General features: G+C 39.6%; 1 protein-coding gene across 1 annotated transcript in view; it reads left to right on the forward strand.

The window, feature by feature from the left end:
• Window positions 1–14291, forward strand: part of YEATS2 (YEATS domain containing 2) — an 84281-nt gene that overhangs the window by 63438 nt on the left and 6552 nt on the right. The window contains exons 21-28 of the mRNA XM_054581189.1: window positions 1721–1897; window positions 3505–3688; window positions 8212–8340; window positions 8860–8958; window positions 9583–9685; window positions 10561–10634; window positions 12092–12171; window positions 12847–13048. Of these exons, the coding sequence (XP_054437164.1) occupies window positions 1721–1897; window positions 3505–3688; window positions 8212–8340; window positions 8860–8958; window positions 9583–9685; window positions 10561–10634; window positions 12092–12171; window positions 12847–13048 (1048 nt within the window). The remainder of the gene's footprint in view (window positions 1–1720; window positions 1898–3504; window positions 3689–8211; window positions 8341–8859; window positions 8959–9582; window positions 9686–10560; window positions 10635–12091; window positions 12172–12846; window positions 13049–14291) is intronic.

Raw genomic sequence — 14291 nt, forward strand, 5'->3', positions numbered from 1 at the left:
TTTCATTAAGATGTAATTTACATAGGTTAATATACAGATCATAAGTATACTGCTCAATTAGTTTTAACAGATGTATGTACTCATGAAGCCACTCTCCCAATCAAAATGTAGAACTTTACCTTTCCTTTTTTTTCTCTATCAATGTTTTTCTCTTTCTATCACCATAGATTAGCTTTTATCTGTTCTTGAATTTCAAATCAATAAAATTATAAAGTATGTACTGTTATGTCCAGCTTCTGTTGTTCAACATAATGCTTTTGAGATTTAGCCGTATGTGCATCAGTTGTTTATTTTTTATTCTTTAGTATTTTGTTGCATGACTTTATTTTCCTGCATTTGATGGACATTTGATTATTTCAAGTTTTTGACTTACGAGTGATACTGTTGTGAACCTTTTGTAGAAATCATTTTATATAGTAGAATAGCTAGGTCGTAGGCTACGTATAAGAAATTTATAAGAAACTGACAGTTTTGCAAGTGGTTATACCATTTGATTCTTTCATAAGTAATATGGTAGAGTTCCAGTTGTTCCCCTTCCTCACCAACATGAAAGATCATCATTCTTTTTAATTTTACTCTTTTTGAGGAGTATGAAGTGATACCTAGTTGTGGTTTTAATTTGGTTAAGACTCCAATGCAAATTATGCCATGGCTACTACTTCTGGATTCTAATCACGGACCCTTCAGTTACTAGCTCTGCGACCCTGGTAAAGTCCCTAAACTTAATATTTCATCATTAAAATGGAATTGAAATCTACGTTATAAAGTTTGTGAAAAGATTAAATCACATAGCTATGTAGAAGTGCTTTCTGCCATTCCTAGCACATAGGGTGCCCTTGGAGACTGATAAATGGTATGACCTATGAGGTGCATTAATTTTGGGCACAAAGCAGCCATTTAGACCAGGGATCAGCAAACTAAACCCAAAGCTTCCTGTTTTTATAAGTAACATTTTATTCCCTGGATGATGTGGCTTAGTAAATTGAGCACCGACCTGCGAACCAAAAGGTGGCCAGTTCTATTCCCAGGTCCCCAGTTGAAGGCGTGCTGAGTGTGTGCAAGAGGCAACCGGTCAGTGATCTCTCATACATTGATGTTTCTCTCTCTCTTTCTCCCACCCTGCTCTTGGTCTAAAAACAAATAAATAAATAAAAATCTTAAGTAACATGTTATTGCCATGCACCCACTCCCATTTAATCCTGTGGCACTAAAGTTGAGTTGTTGCAGGACAGATTGTGTGGCCTGACATGCTTAGTCATACTATTTACATGAAAAGTTTGCTGATCCTTGTTTTAAACTATTAAAACTATAATTTATTGCATGATTCTCCAGTATGAAGTGCTAATCTTGTGCTAAGCCTAGAGTACCATTAATTTACCCATTTAAATATGGCCCTCTCGGTTCAGTTTTTGTTTAAAGATTATATTTAAGAGCACTTCGGACACAGTTATTTTGATAACCAATGGTCTGGTATTTTTGAACACACTGCTACCAAATAGTGGCTTGGAATTGCATTTATTTACTCATTGTACATTAGGGTTAAAGGTAAAAGTTCATAAATTTGAGAATTTTTTGGAAAGGTGCACAAACACTCCATATAGTTTTGATTAGCAAGAGTTTCCTGGATATGCACAAATTCTAGGGGCATGTGTAAGTAGGGAATAAATTATGCCTGTTAACCAGGGCAACATTATGACTTCGACCAATTTTGTTTCTGCAGGCAGCCCCTGGAGGACAGGCGTCTCTGATGAAAATATCTGATGGTACCTTGAAGTCTGTGCCAGCCACCTCACAACTCTCAAAGCCTGGGACCACGATGCTGAGAGTTGCAGGAGGGGTTATCACAGCTGCCACTTCTCCAGCGGTGGCCCTCTCGGCAAATGGTCCTGCACAGCAGGTGAGAATTAGCAGGACAGTAGAAAATCGGCATGAAACATAAAAGTAGTAAAATCATAAGGAAGATATTCAGCAGGTACACCAGAGGGCCATGCCATTCTCTTTTAAAAAGAAACTGTAATTTCCTTACCCTAAAGCTCACCATTTTAAAGTGTACAATTTACTGATTTATATTTTGTTCTCAGGGTTGTGCAGCCATCAGCATCTAATTCTAGCAATTTTTTTTTTTTTAATCATTCGGGGGGAAGAGAATGATATGTACCCCGCAGCAGATCACTTTGGGTTGTTTCTCCCTTTTGACTATAATGAATAATGAATGAATATACTGTCATGCACATTTTTGTACATGTTTTTATATAATCATATGTTTTCATTTCTCTTGGCTGTATACCTACGATAGGAATTGCTAGACCATCTAGTAACTATGTTTAACATTTTGAGGAACTGCCAGGCTGTTTTCCCAAACTGCTGCACCAATTTAGATTCCCACCAGCAATGTATGAAGATTCAAGTTTTTCCACATCCTTGTTGACACTTGTTCTTGTCCATTTTTTAAAATTATAGCCATTCTAGTGGGTATGAACTGCTAATTCATTGTGGTTTTAAATTGCCTTTTCCTATAGCTAATGAAATATTGAGTATCCTTTTGTCTTTTTTAATTTATCTTCTTTGGAGAAATGTCTATTCAGATCCTTTTCCCATTTTTTGTTGGGTTATTTATTGTCTTTTCATTGTTGATTTGGATAAACAGTGTTGCATAGCCATAAAACTGAATGTTAGAAATGAAAAGGAGGGAATGAAGCACTGACAAATGCCACAACACATTTTTACCTGAAGCTTTTCCAGTATTCTGCCCTCCTTGTCCCCTGGTAGACGTAGTCACTTCCCTCTCATTTGACTTGTGATGGTGCCATGCACCTCTGCCTGTAACTTCTTACTATAACATTCATCGCGGTTTGGTAACACTCTTTTTCTTGAGGGCTTTTATCTCTGGGCCATGTAGTAAATGTTTGTTGAATGGATGTGGCAGACTTTAAAACATATATAGTGAGTTTTTAGTGAAGCTCATTTTATTCCAGTTTTACATTCTGAGATTATATCCTTCTACTTTTTTTGGTGTTTAAGTATCCTTTTTTAAAGTGATAGAACCCAATGCAACCATCTCATTTAAAAATTTTCCTGGCCCATGAACTCTAAAAGCGTAGGATCCACAAACTAAAGAAGCAATTGTTTTGGGGAGTTTTTTTTTTTGTTTTTTTTTTAAGATTTTATTTACTTTTTACAGAGGGGAAGAGAGGGAGAGAAACATCAATGTGTGGTTGCATTATGCACGCCCTCTGCTGGGGACCTGGCCTGCAACCCAGGCATGTGCCCTACACTGGGGATCGAACCAGTGACTCTTTGGTTCACAGGCTGGCGCTCAATCCGCTGAGCCATACCAGCCAGGGCTAAAGAAGCAATTGTTTTAAATGGCCTGGCATTTAATCCGTAGGTAGTAATAGCTAATAGAGAATATTTATTAAGTATGCTACATGGCAGTCACTGTTCTGTATAAGTTACACTGCTTTCTTCTTAATTTCTGTTATTTCTGGCCCTGCGGATGAGCAGTCAGAAGGAGCGGCTCCCAGTCCATCATCTACTCTAGGTTCTGTAATGAAAACTTCTGGGCAGCAGCAGGTGTGTGTGAGCCAGGCCACCATGGGAACCTGCAAGGCTGCTGCTCCCTCTGTCATCAGTGCTGCGTCCCTTGTGTCCACACCAAACCCCATCTCCGGAAAAGCTACAGTATCAGGTCAGTTGTAGCATAAAGATATTATTTTTCTCTCCCTTCTTTGTGCTAGGATATTTGGGAGGTCTTAATATTTTTATAAGTTACTAAAAATAATTCAGCAACATTTTCCAGGTAGCTACTTCTTAGAGTTTTTAGAGTTTAAATAAACTCTTATTTAAAAATCTATGTATAAATTTTTACATAGTGTAGATTGAGTAGTAAGGTTTATTTTTTTTTTTTATTGAATAGTAATTTTAAAATGATATAATAAAATGTTAGCTACTGGAGCTGTATTGGGTATTTTAGCTACTTTCATAATTTTGTGGAAAGTTAAGGGTTTGCTCTCCTTAAAGCACCAATATCTTTTTTTAAATCAGTTTTCAATGGAACTCATTATAAAATACCGTATGTCTCTGCTTTCACAAACAAAGCATGTAAAATATCAATTAGCCTTGGTGACTCCAAGTAATGATTTTTAACATTAGTTATATTGCGCAGTATTAGGGTGACATGCTTAAGCTCTGACAAGATGAATGGTATGTTTTTGACACTAAAGGGCCCCCAGAAAAGTTTGCCTTTTACTTTGTTGGGTAACAAATAGAGCCCAAATCCTGGAACCAGGTTGCCTTAATTAAAATAACTTGCTTCTTTCCTGATAATAATACCTACCTCATGAAAGTGAGAGGATTGAGTGAATTAATAAGTGTATATTAATGCACGTCTGACATGTAGTAAACACTATACAAATAATTGCTACTATTATCATGTTCAGTGTCATCGTTGTTAGTCTATGTACTTTTATCTGCAATTCTAAAATCCAAAAAGCTGTGAAAACCAAAGGTTTTTTCCCCCATAACAAATTTTCAGGTGAAATCTGGCCTCCATTGATAGGCTGTTTACAGTACTTAATAGGAATATCTGTATTTTGCCAAAAAAGTATTAATGTATTTGAATACATTGTGCTCTCATAACTGCCAGGGGCTGATATAATAATATACAGCATTGCTTCTCAAACTTGAGAGATTAGTTTTGTTTTTCTATAATTCAGTACAGACAGATACATTTTTAAAAAGACTATTTTTAAAGAGAGGGTAAGGAAGGGAGAAAGAGAGGGGGAGAAGGAGAGGGAGAGAAACTACTGATATATAAGCAAAACAACAATCATTTGCTTCTCCCATGCCCCCAACTAGGGACCTGACGTGCAACCCAATCGTGGTGCCCTGATCAGAAATTGAACGGTGACCTTTTGTTTTTGCAGGACACATCCAACCCACTGAGCCACACCAGTCAGGGCCAGACAGATACTTTTATAAAATACAATAAAAATGTCACAACATTGTCAAACTGTTACAAAAGTTTGTGAACACTCTTCATTTTTATAAGAATGGAACAGATTAATGTCTTACTGTAGAATCATAACAGTGTACCAGGTGGTACTGATAAAAAGAAAAAACTGAATATCACTGAGATACATATTTATCTCCACACAAACATACACAAATACATACATACCTTAGTACCTTTGGGTAAAAGATTGTGAGGCTATTGTTATTATCATCACTACATTCCATACAGGACTCAAAATTAAGCCCCTGTGTCTCATTTGCTTTGGGGTAGTCAGAGACCAAAAAATAAAGGCCAGTCTGTTTTTTCCATTACTGACTTCCACTCCCAAGTTAAAATTGATCAAGTTCTATGTAGCGTAGGGAGTACCTTTCTCACTAACTGAATGTTTGGAGGAACTGTGTCAAGACTAGAGAAGAAATAAAAGGAATTACTATTATAAGAAATGAATGCCCTCCTCTTTTCTGATTTTTTAACATGCAGTACATGAATTCAGTTCTAGTTTTGTAAGATGCTACGATGATACTTTCTGAAAGTATTTTTATAAAAGAAGCAAAGTATTTCGAACTGACCAATAATTTCTTAATTAAATGTTTGCGTGCATTATAAACGAGTTTGAGCAAGGTCAGTCACCCCTGTGACTGGAGCAGAGTGAGCAAGGGGAAGAGCTCTAGGAGATGCAGTCCGAGTGATTGGGGCCAAATCACCTGGGGCCTCTGTAGGGCATTCTAAGAACTTTGACTTTGCTCCAAGGAAAGCCACTGGAGCGCTTTAAGCTGAAAAGTAACATGATCTGCCTTACCTTTTAACAGGATCACTGGCTGCAGTCTTTAGACTAACCTATGGGGCACAAAGTGGAAGCAGGGAACGGACCAAGAAGTAGACACTAAGAAAATTCGATGATGTATCAGGGAGTCCTGGCAACATCAGACAAAAAGGAGTTCCAGAAAGAAAACAGAAAATAGTGGGAAGGAAATGATCCAAGAAATGAGACAATTTATCCCATAATTGAAGGGCATGAACTTCCAGGTTCAAATGTCACAGTGTCCAGCACAATGAATGAAAGATGGCTCACATGGAGGCACAATTTGTTCATGAAATCACACCACCAGGGACAAAGAGAAGATCTTAAAAGCTGTCAGAGATACAAAGAAAAGTTCAGAAATTACATTCATTGGTCTTTTCAGTAATGATGCTGGAAGCGAGAATACAGCTTTTCAAAATTCTAGGGGGAAATTACTTTCAGTGTAGAATTCTGTAGTCAGCCAGACCATTACTCAATGTGAGGATCAACATATTTTCTGATGGGCAAAGTTGCACATCTATTTCCTATGCACCATGTCTCAAGACATTACTAAAATTCACATTTACCGAAATGAGGACTTACAAACCAACATAGAAGGAAGGCAGAGGGGACTCCCAGGGTGACAGTGGAGGATGTCCCCAGGATGAGACCTTTGGTGCAGGCCTAGAAAGCAACAGCCCAAATTGGAGCAGGTCAGAGAGCTCCAGAAAGGGTATCTCTTTAAAAAGCAGGAACTATAAATTATTTAGGAGATTTGACTGGATGGAGAATTCTATTAAGAGGTGGTTTACAGCGTTCCTGAAAGAGGTGGGAAGACTTAGTAAGATGTTAAAAGAGAACTAAGCAGATGAAAAGGAGGAAATTATTAAGCCCAGAAAATAAAATGGAATCATAGTATTGTATTCTTTACATCAATAAAGAACAATATTGGAGTATTAGGAAAGAAAAGGTGTAAGTGCCTTAGAATGCTTCTCTATCCTAATAGTAAGTTAGTATGTAGTGTCAAAATGTTACATCGAAATGAATCGAGGCCTACAATATACACATTCTTTTTAAAAATTCTGAGATAAAAATTAAAAGACAGGACCAAAAGGGTTAAAAGTGGATGCTACTGAGAAACTAGATGAGGCTAGGGAAGTGGAACAAAGGAGAGCTATTTTTAGTAATAAGCCTTTTAGTACTTTTTACTGCTCAAATGATAAGTATGTAATATTTTAATAAAAATAAGAATTATAAAAATATGAAACATCAAGTCATTGTATCACTCTCTAGGGGCATGTCTCAGTAAATACTTATAATGACTGATTTAACATTAATCTATTGCAAAGAGAAAAACTGTTTGTTTAAGGCTTTGTTCTAGAAAGTATTTAAGATTCCATTCCTTAAAGGAACTGCTTTCCAGTGCCTTAAAGTATCTTTAGCCACTGATTTGTGTTGTTTCTTATATGCTCTCTCACAATAAAGCCCTTTGTCTTTTTTTTTTCTTTCCTTTTCTTTATTTTGTTTATTTGCTTGCTTGCTTGCTTACTTTTGAGTACTGGTCTGCAAACTGAAAGGTGGTAGCTTTGATTCCCAGTCTACGCACATACTTGGGTTGCAAGCCAGGTCCCGCATTAGGGGCATACAAGAGGCAACTGATCAATGTTTCTCTCCCACTCTTTCTCCCTCCCTTTCCCTCTATCTAAAAAATAAATAAAAATCTTTTTAAAAATAAAAATTAAAAAAAAGACAAGTGGGAGAGGATGACCCTTTCTAAAACAGTAAGTTGAGAATATCTGATGTTTGAAAAATAGAAGCTGCACAGAGATAGGAAATTAGAAAGTATAGTGAATAGACAGATTGAAGTATTAGATACATAGGGATGGCGTGAAGGAGAGGCAGATAAATTGAAAGCAGATTAAAATGACCTCTGAATGCTTTGACACTAATTTTGGAAACAATCCCTGGGCAATAAGGAGTCAGAGTAGGTTTTTAAGTAGGAAAATGGTAATTACCCAAATCAAGATACAGAATTTTACATTTAAGTTTGTACATGTTATGGCTGTATACAAAACAAATTGTCATAGGAAACAAACATGGAAAAGAATTATCTCAACATGTTCAATACTGGTTGTCTCTGCAGTAGAACTTCAGGTGACTTTTTCTCTTTTCTCTTAGTTCTGCTTTTCCAAAAACTTCTATATTTGTGATTGTGAGGTAAAAATAAATTATCACACCATTGTTTTCGTTGTGAAATATCCCACATCCATTGCCTCATGCTTCCAGCTCTTTGTTTATTGAAAGGGTAAATATCCTAAGAACGTCCTCTTGTGAGAAAATATAAATGCTAAAGAGGGCAGGAACTTCAAGGACGCATCTGATCTTCAGCTTGGCCCTATCTTCCAACTTATTTTAGGATTGTTAAAGATTCACTCCAGTCAATCCAATCCCCAGCAGGCTGTCCTGACGATCCCCAGCCAGCTCAAACCACTCAGTGTAAATACATCTGGAGGTGTGCAGACTATACTGATGCCTGTGAATAAAGGTAAGCCCTTCGCCATGGGCTGGTCATGCTGTTGTTGTCTCAGGGGAGGTCCATATACTGTTATTTGGTGACTACTCCCCTCTTCACCCTTTGGCTATCACAGTGTTCCTGGGCACTAAAACTTGGGAGCACCAACTATAGGACTGGCAGGAAAACGCAGATGACTCATTGGCTTCTACTAGCTGCCCATTTCTAAAGTTGAATAGAGGGGACATATTTAAAGCATTTATGAGAATTCAGTTAATTAGATTTTTATTTTCTTAGTTTAGGGACAAGCCCCTGTTTTGACAGTTGATAGATAATGAATTAGTTGCCCTAGTACTAATGGTAAACAGTCCACCTTGTCAAAAATTACTGTTAAAAAGGACCTTACCATTTCTTCAGTACTCTGCTTGTTTTTGTGCTGTTAGTCTAAAATGGGGCTTTCACCTGGGAGTTAGATCATCCTCATTAAAATAATTTCTATATTTCTCATATCCTTCCCTTTTGTGTGTGTGTGTATGTGCACGTGCCTTTTAGTGGTCCAGTCATTTTCTGCCAACAAATCACCTACCATTCTGCCTGTAGCTACCCCAGCTCCAGTTGTCTCCACCTCTGCGCCAGCACCTGTTACAAAAGGTATGTAGTTCTCACGATGTATTTGCCCACAGGTTTTATACAAGACATTACTGTAATGAGTCCTTTGAATTTTCAGCATCTGTGAATCAGCCACCTGAAAAATGCATACCATTTATATAGTATACTTGACATTGAGGGGAATGTAGAGATGTAGCAATTTTTCTGCCCTCCAGGAACTTAAAATCACGTTGAAGAGTTGAAGTAGACAGTAAGCATTGATAAATGCAGGATAAGTGATCTGGAAAGTATATGCTGGAATATTGCAATCTAGGATGTCTGATCAGAGTTGGTGGGGTGTAGAAGGTGATAGGATTTTGTATGGAACATGGATTCTAACCTGGACTTTAAAAGAGTGAAGCATTTTTAGCTGTGGAGAGGTCCAGGGCATGCCAGATTAAGGTGACAGTAGAGACGAGGACCCACGAGACCCAAGCTAACAGTTCCTCCCTTGTCTGCTGGCCCTGTGATGATAGGCACTATCTCGGTCTCCCGGCTCTGTCCCCACACCAGCTGGTGTGGCCGTTTCCTCACTGGGTTTCCATGGAAGGGCTTTTGTTTCTGCCTGCACGTGTCCTTCCATCATTAAACCCTCACAGCTCTCTCTTTGTTGCTCTTCCCTTGTAGTGAAGACTGAACCAGAAACTCCTGGACCAGGCTGCCTCCCTCAGGAGAGTCAGACAGCAGTGAAAACAGAAGAAAGTTCTGAGCTGGGAAACTATGTTATTAAGTAATTATTTTAGTCCTTTCTAAGGAAGTTGTACTTCAGGGGTTTTTCTGAAACTTTTAAAAAACGATGCCTGTGACAGTTAAGTGTGTGTAGAGTTGTGTGTGTATAATGTTAAGTCTTTTAACACTAGAGGTTGGAAACCTGTCTGTGTGCAGTAAACAAGGAACACCACTTAATACACAGCTCAGAGTCTTCACTTTACACATTAATGTGACCTGGAGGCAGCACTTGTTGCTTCAGAAGCCTCAGGTGGAATTACAGATCTCCCTCCAGTGAGCTTGCCAGCATGTGCTTACTTTGCTCATGATGTAATTACTCAGGTGTGTACGCATTTGGTGTCCCAAGTACCCACATACCTGCCTAAACAGCTGCCTTTTCGTGGGCCATACACTTTCATTGCTGCTTTTAAAAATACTTTACAAAATTTTCCAATTTTAGATTAGGAACCTACCTCTGACCACATATTTCAATGTATCTCAAACTGCTAGGAACAATAGAAGTTTAGCCACTTTCACGTGATAGGTGACAGTGTGAACTGTAACAATGCCACTTACATAGTTTTCTGCTGTAGTGGCAATCAGTGTAAAAAGCTTATGTTCCTATTTACAGACATAAGTAAAATGTTTGATATTTGCATAATTTGCCATTTCTGGGGTCTCATCTGTTTATTTAGTCTTGATGTTTTCTTTCCAAGCATAGAATGATCTTCTTTTATAAGGAAGGCTATCTATGGAAGGAAAGACCTGCCAGCATAATTAGTTTAAGGTTTAATTCCCTTAGAAAGGAGGAGCAGTTACATGAATGTACATGTATATATGGCTAGAAACTGTACGTGTATTTACAACCTGAATTTTCTTTTCTTTTATTGTCCTCAGGATAGACCATCTAGAGACTATCCAGCAACTCTTAACAGCAGTAGTAAAGAAGATCCCATTAATCACTGCAAAAAGTAAGACAATTAGACTAAATATATAGATGCATTTTTTTTAAAGCTGTGAACTACTTGGGATATTGAGTCAACTTAAATCATGTGTTGTTAATTAATATTGATACGGTAGTTACGTTAGGAGGTTTTAGGTGTACTTATAGGTCATTTGCAGGGTTTTAGAATTCACAATATATTGGCCAATCAGTTAGTCTTTTAACTGTCTTTAGTGTTTGATCTGCAGAAGGAATTTTTCCCATTTTTTGGTAGGTAAATCATTGATCTGTTGTGTATATAATTAAAACTGCATTGGTTTTTAATGCTTATTAATAAGGAAAGAAATTAACAGTTGGCTTCAATATGCTAAACTCTGCAGGATGATTACATTTACTGTCTTACTTAATCTCTTGTGGGATGAGTGATGTCATCTGTTTTATAGGTGAGGAAATCAGGGATGGTAAGTGAAGTTAAGTAACTTACCGTAACACTTACGATGACACTTACCGTAAGTGTTGAAGATCACTAGCTGTGGGCCATGAGGCAGGGTACAGACCCAGTTCTGTCTGACTCCAAAGCAGTCAGACCTCCTCTGGCACTTACTGCCGCCCATGTTGCAGAAACGCATCGCCGTCACAACTTCCCGCAGTTAAGTCTGCTCTGTCTCTGCCACTGGTAGCTCTGTGACTGCCCGTGGATAATGTGCTTCTCAGCACAGTTGTTCTAACAGAACGAACAGCACCCACTGAGGGGACCGACAGCCTGTGGATCCTTAGGTGTGTGCTCTTGGGCAAGAGCACTGTGAACATTGAGAGGGAAGGGATGAAGCACATTATCATATTATATTACATTCATGTGAATGTGAAAGTGGTAGGCCAGGTACCGACTACCCTGCTTATTTTATTCCAACAGTAGTAACAAAGACATTATCTTTTTTTCTTGGTTAAACTTCAAGGGGCATTTTGAGGTAGTTCGAAGTAAACTTTCAGTAACATTTTCCCAGCCCAGCAGAAAAAACATTTAAAAATCTCTTTTAAAAATTTAGATACTAATACAGGGTATTAGAGCTGGAAGGCAGTTCAGAAACCATCTTCCCCAACAGTCCCATTCTACACATGAGACAACCAAAGCCCCGAGAGGTGGATGCCGCATTCCCCAGGGCCACTTAGTTAAGGGAAGGCCAGAGCTGGGCCCCAGGCCGTGCGGCTCCTAGAAGAGCGCCATCTCCACTTGCTTCACTCACTCCGACAGCTTCATGCCGGGAGATGACCTTTCTCTGCCAAAGGAGCCCATGTCCCAAGGGAGGGGTGGTGTTTGGAGTGCACATGAATGAGATGCCTTCTCTTTTAAGAAAAAGCATCTGGACTTGCCCAGTAAGGAACTTCAATAAAGAAGGCTAAAGAAATTTTCAGACATGCTTCAGCAAATAAGATTTGAATTAAATCATAACTTGATTCAGAGTTTGCTGCGTATGTGCCTTCCAGGTGAAGATGCCAGCTGTTTTTCGGCGAAGTCTCTGGAGCAGTACTATGGCTGGAACATTGGAAAGAGGAGAGCTGCTGAGGTAACTAACCCGTCTGCCCAGCTGCCAGCGGGGCAGCCGCCGGGGGCCTGTGGGAGAAAGAACCAACGCAGATGTGCGTTCTGGCAGCTTCCGTAAACCTTGTCATGTGCAACGAGGACAAAATGTGAAGCATACTTGGTTAAATATTTGATAGGACTTTTCCTCGGCTAAAGAGCTTGTTCAAAGAATTGTCACTAGCCTTTGAAAAAAGGCCTTTCTTTTCTTGCATTGGTAAACATTTTTACAAATTTTTAAATGAATTTCAGTATGTTAAAATTAAATCAACTGTTTTGAGTACCTACAGTGTGGCAGCTACTATGCCAGACAGGGATGGTGAGGAAATAGCGTGTACAAAGGCTTGCTTGGGAGCTAGAAGAAAGTCAGTGAGGTGGGTTTGGGGAAGGTGGGGAAGGTGGGGAAGAGAGAGAAAGTGGGAGATCGCAGGATGAGACCAGGTGAAAATCCTTATAGGCCAAACCTAGGAGATCCATTTTATTTTATAAGCATTAGGTAAAGTTCTTTTCCTTTTTGTACAATTGAGGAGTAACAAAGTTAGGCTTGTTTTCCTCAGATAAAAATGATTCTAAGATAGCTGGGTGATTTTTGATTAGGCGATTTGTTTGAACACATTGCTAAGTTGAAGAATTTGGTTATGGCTCAAAAATTCTTTTTAAGTGGCAAAGAGCAATGACAATGCGAAAAGTCTTACAAGAGATACTGGAGAAGAATCCAAGATTTCACCACCTGACGCCCCTTAAAACCAAGCACATTGCTCACTGGTGTCGCTGCCATGGCTACACCCCGCCTGATCCCGAGAGCCTGCGATGTGACGGGGACTCTATCGAGGATGTGCTGACCCAGATCGACAGCGAGCCGGGTAAGCCTTCAGGGGACCTCACGGAGCATCACAAGCAACCCGAGGGGGTTTGCATGGCACGCTCTGTCCTCTCTTCAGCCTCGATGAATCTGGACCACTCCCACCCCAGCAGTTTACGTAGGACTCTAGGAGTTACCGTGGAGACGGGAGCCTTTGCTCACCGCTGACCGCGTGTCCCTCCCTGTGCCTCCCACTAATCCAGTCCCTACAGAACCACTTGTACCCAGGTGTCCCAAGTGCTGTGCCCCAGCCAGGACCATACTGGCCCGGTACAACAGGCACATACCGTTTGTTTAGGAGACCCCACCTCAGCACCATTTTCCCCTGGAAGACTGCTAATCCACCTCCTTTGCTCCAGGTAGTAGTGACTTCTCCTTGCTTTGTGACTTTATTACCCCTCACAAGCAAGTCTGTCCAATCTCATTGAATCTGGGGACACTGTCTTATCTGTTACTCTATCTCCAGTCCTATCTAGGAAGTGCACTACCCGCTGCTGGAGACACACACATAAAAAACTGATAATGTTACAGATGAAATGAGTTTTATGATACAGACACAAGCAACTGTATGTGATGGAGTGCGGAGCAGGGAATAAAAGATATATGGGGAGAATATTTTGAGTTTCACCTTAAAGAAGAAGAAGGGTTGTTTTCTCCTCCAAATCCCATTTCTATAGAAAAAGAGAAGTTCCACCTCCCAGCCTTGAGAGAACCTGGAGCACAGAGAGGGTGTAGGAGGTCCTTTAAGACTTGGCCCAAGTCCTGTTTTCTCCATGAAGCTTTCCTCAGAGCACTGATGCTGGATGGCCTCTCCTTTCTCTGATCTCCAGCAGCACTTAAATCAGAACCTGAGGGGCTGTCCTATTTTCATACCTAAGCTCTTTGGGCAGCAGAGACAAACCATGTTGATTACTTCTATGCTTCATCGGTAGTAAACATAAAGCATGATGCTTCGCATACACTGGGCTCTCTTATTATGATTGATTCATTTCTGAGCACCCAGTCAGTAAAACAGAAGAAGCCGAGAGCTGGCCGCTCTGCCCCCACCCTGCTGGGTGCACTCTGTAGCTGATCTGGACCTCACTTACTCATCCATAAAGTGAAGGGGATGCACTAGAAAGTGTCTGGAGCCCCTGCTGGCCTTAAAGTTCTAATATTCTTTGTTAGATTTTGTATAAATCGACTTATTAAAGACTGGATTCAAGGTGTTCACTAAAACGTTAACAGTTATCTCTGAGCAGTGA

Source organism: Pteronotus mesoamericanus, unplaced genomic scaffold (assembly GCF_021234165.1).
Source record: "Pteronotus mesoamericanus isolate MK-2021 breed Mesoamerican mustached bat unplaced genomic scaffold, CSHL_Meso_final contig_116, whole genome shotgun sequence".
Classification (NCBI taxonomy): domain Eukaryota; kingdom Metazoa; phylum Chordata; class Mammalia; order Chiroptera; family Mormoopidae; genus Pteronotus; species Pteronotus mesoamericanus.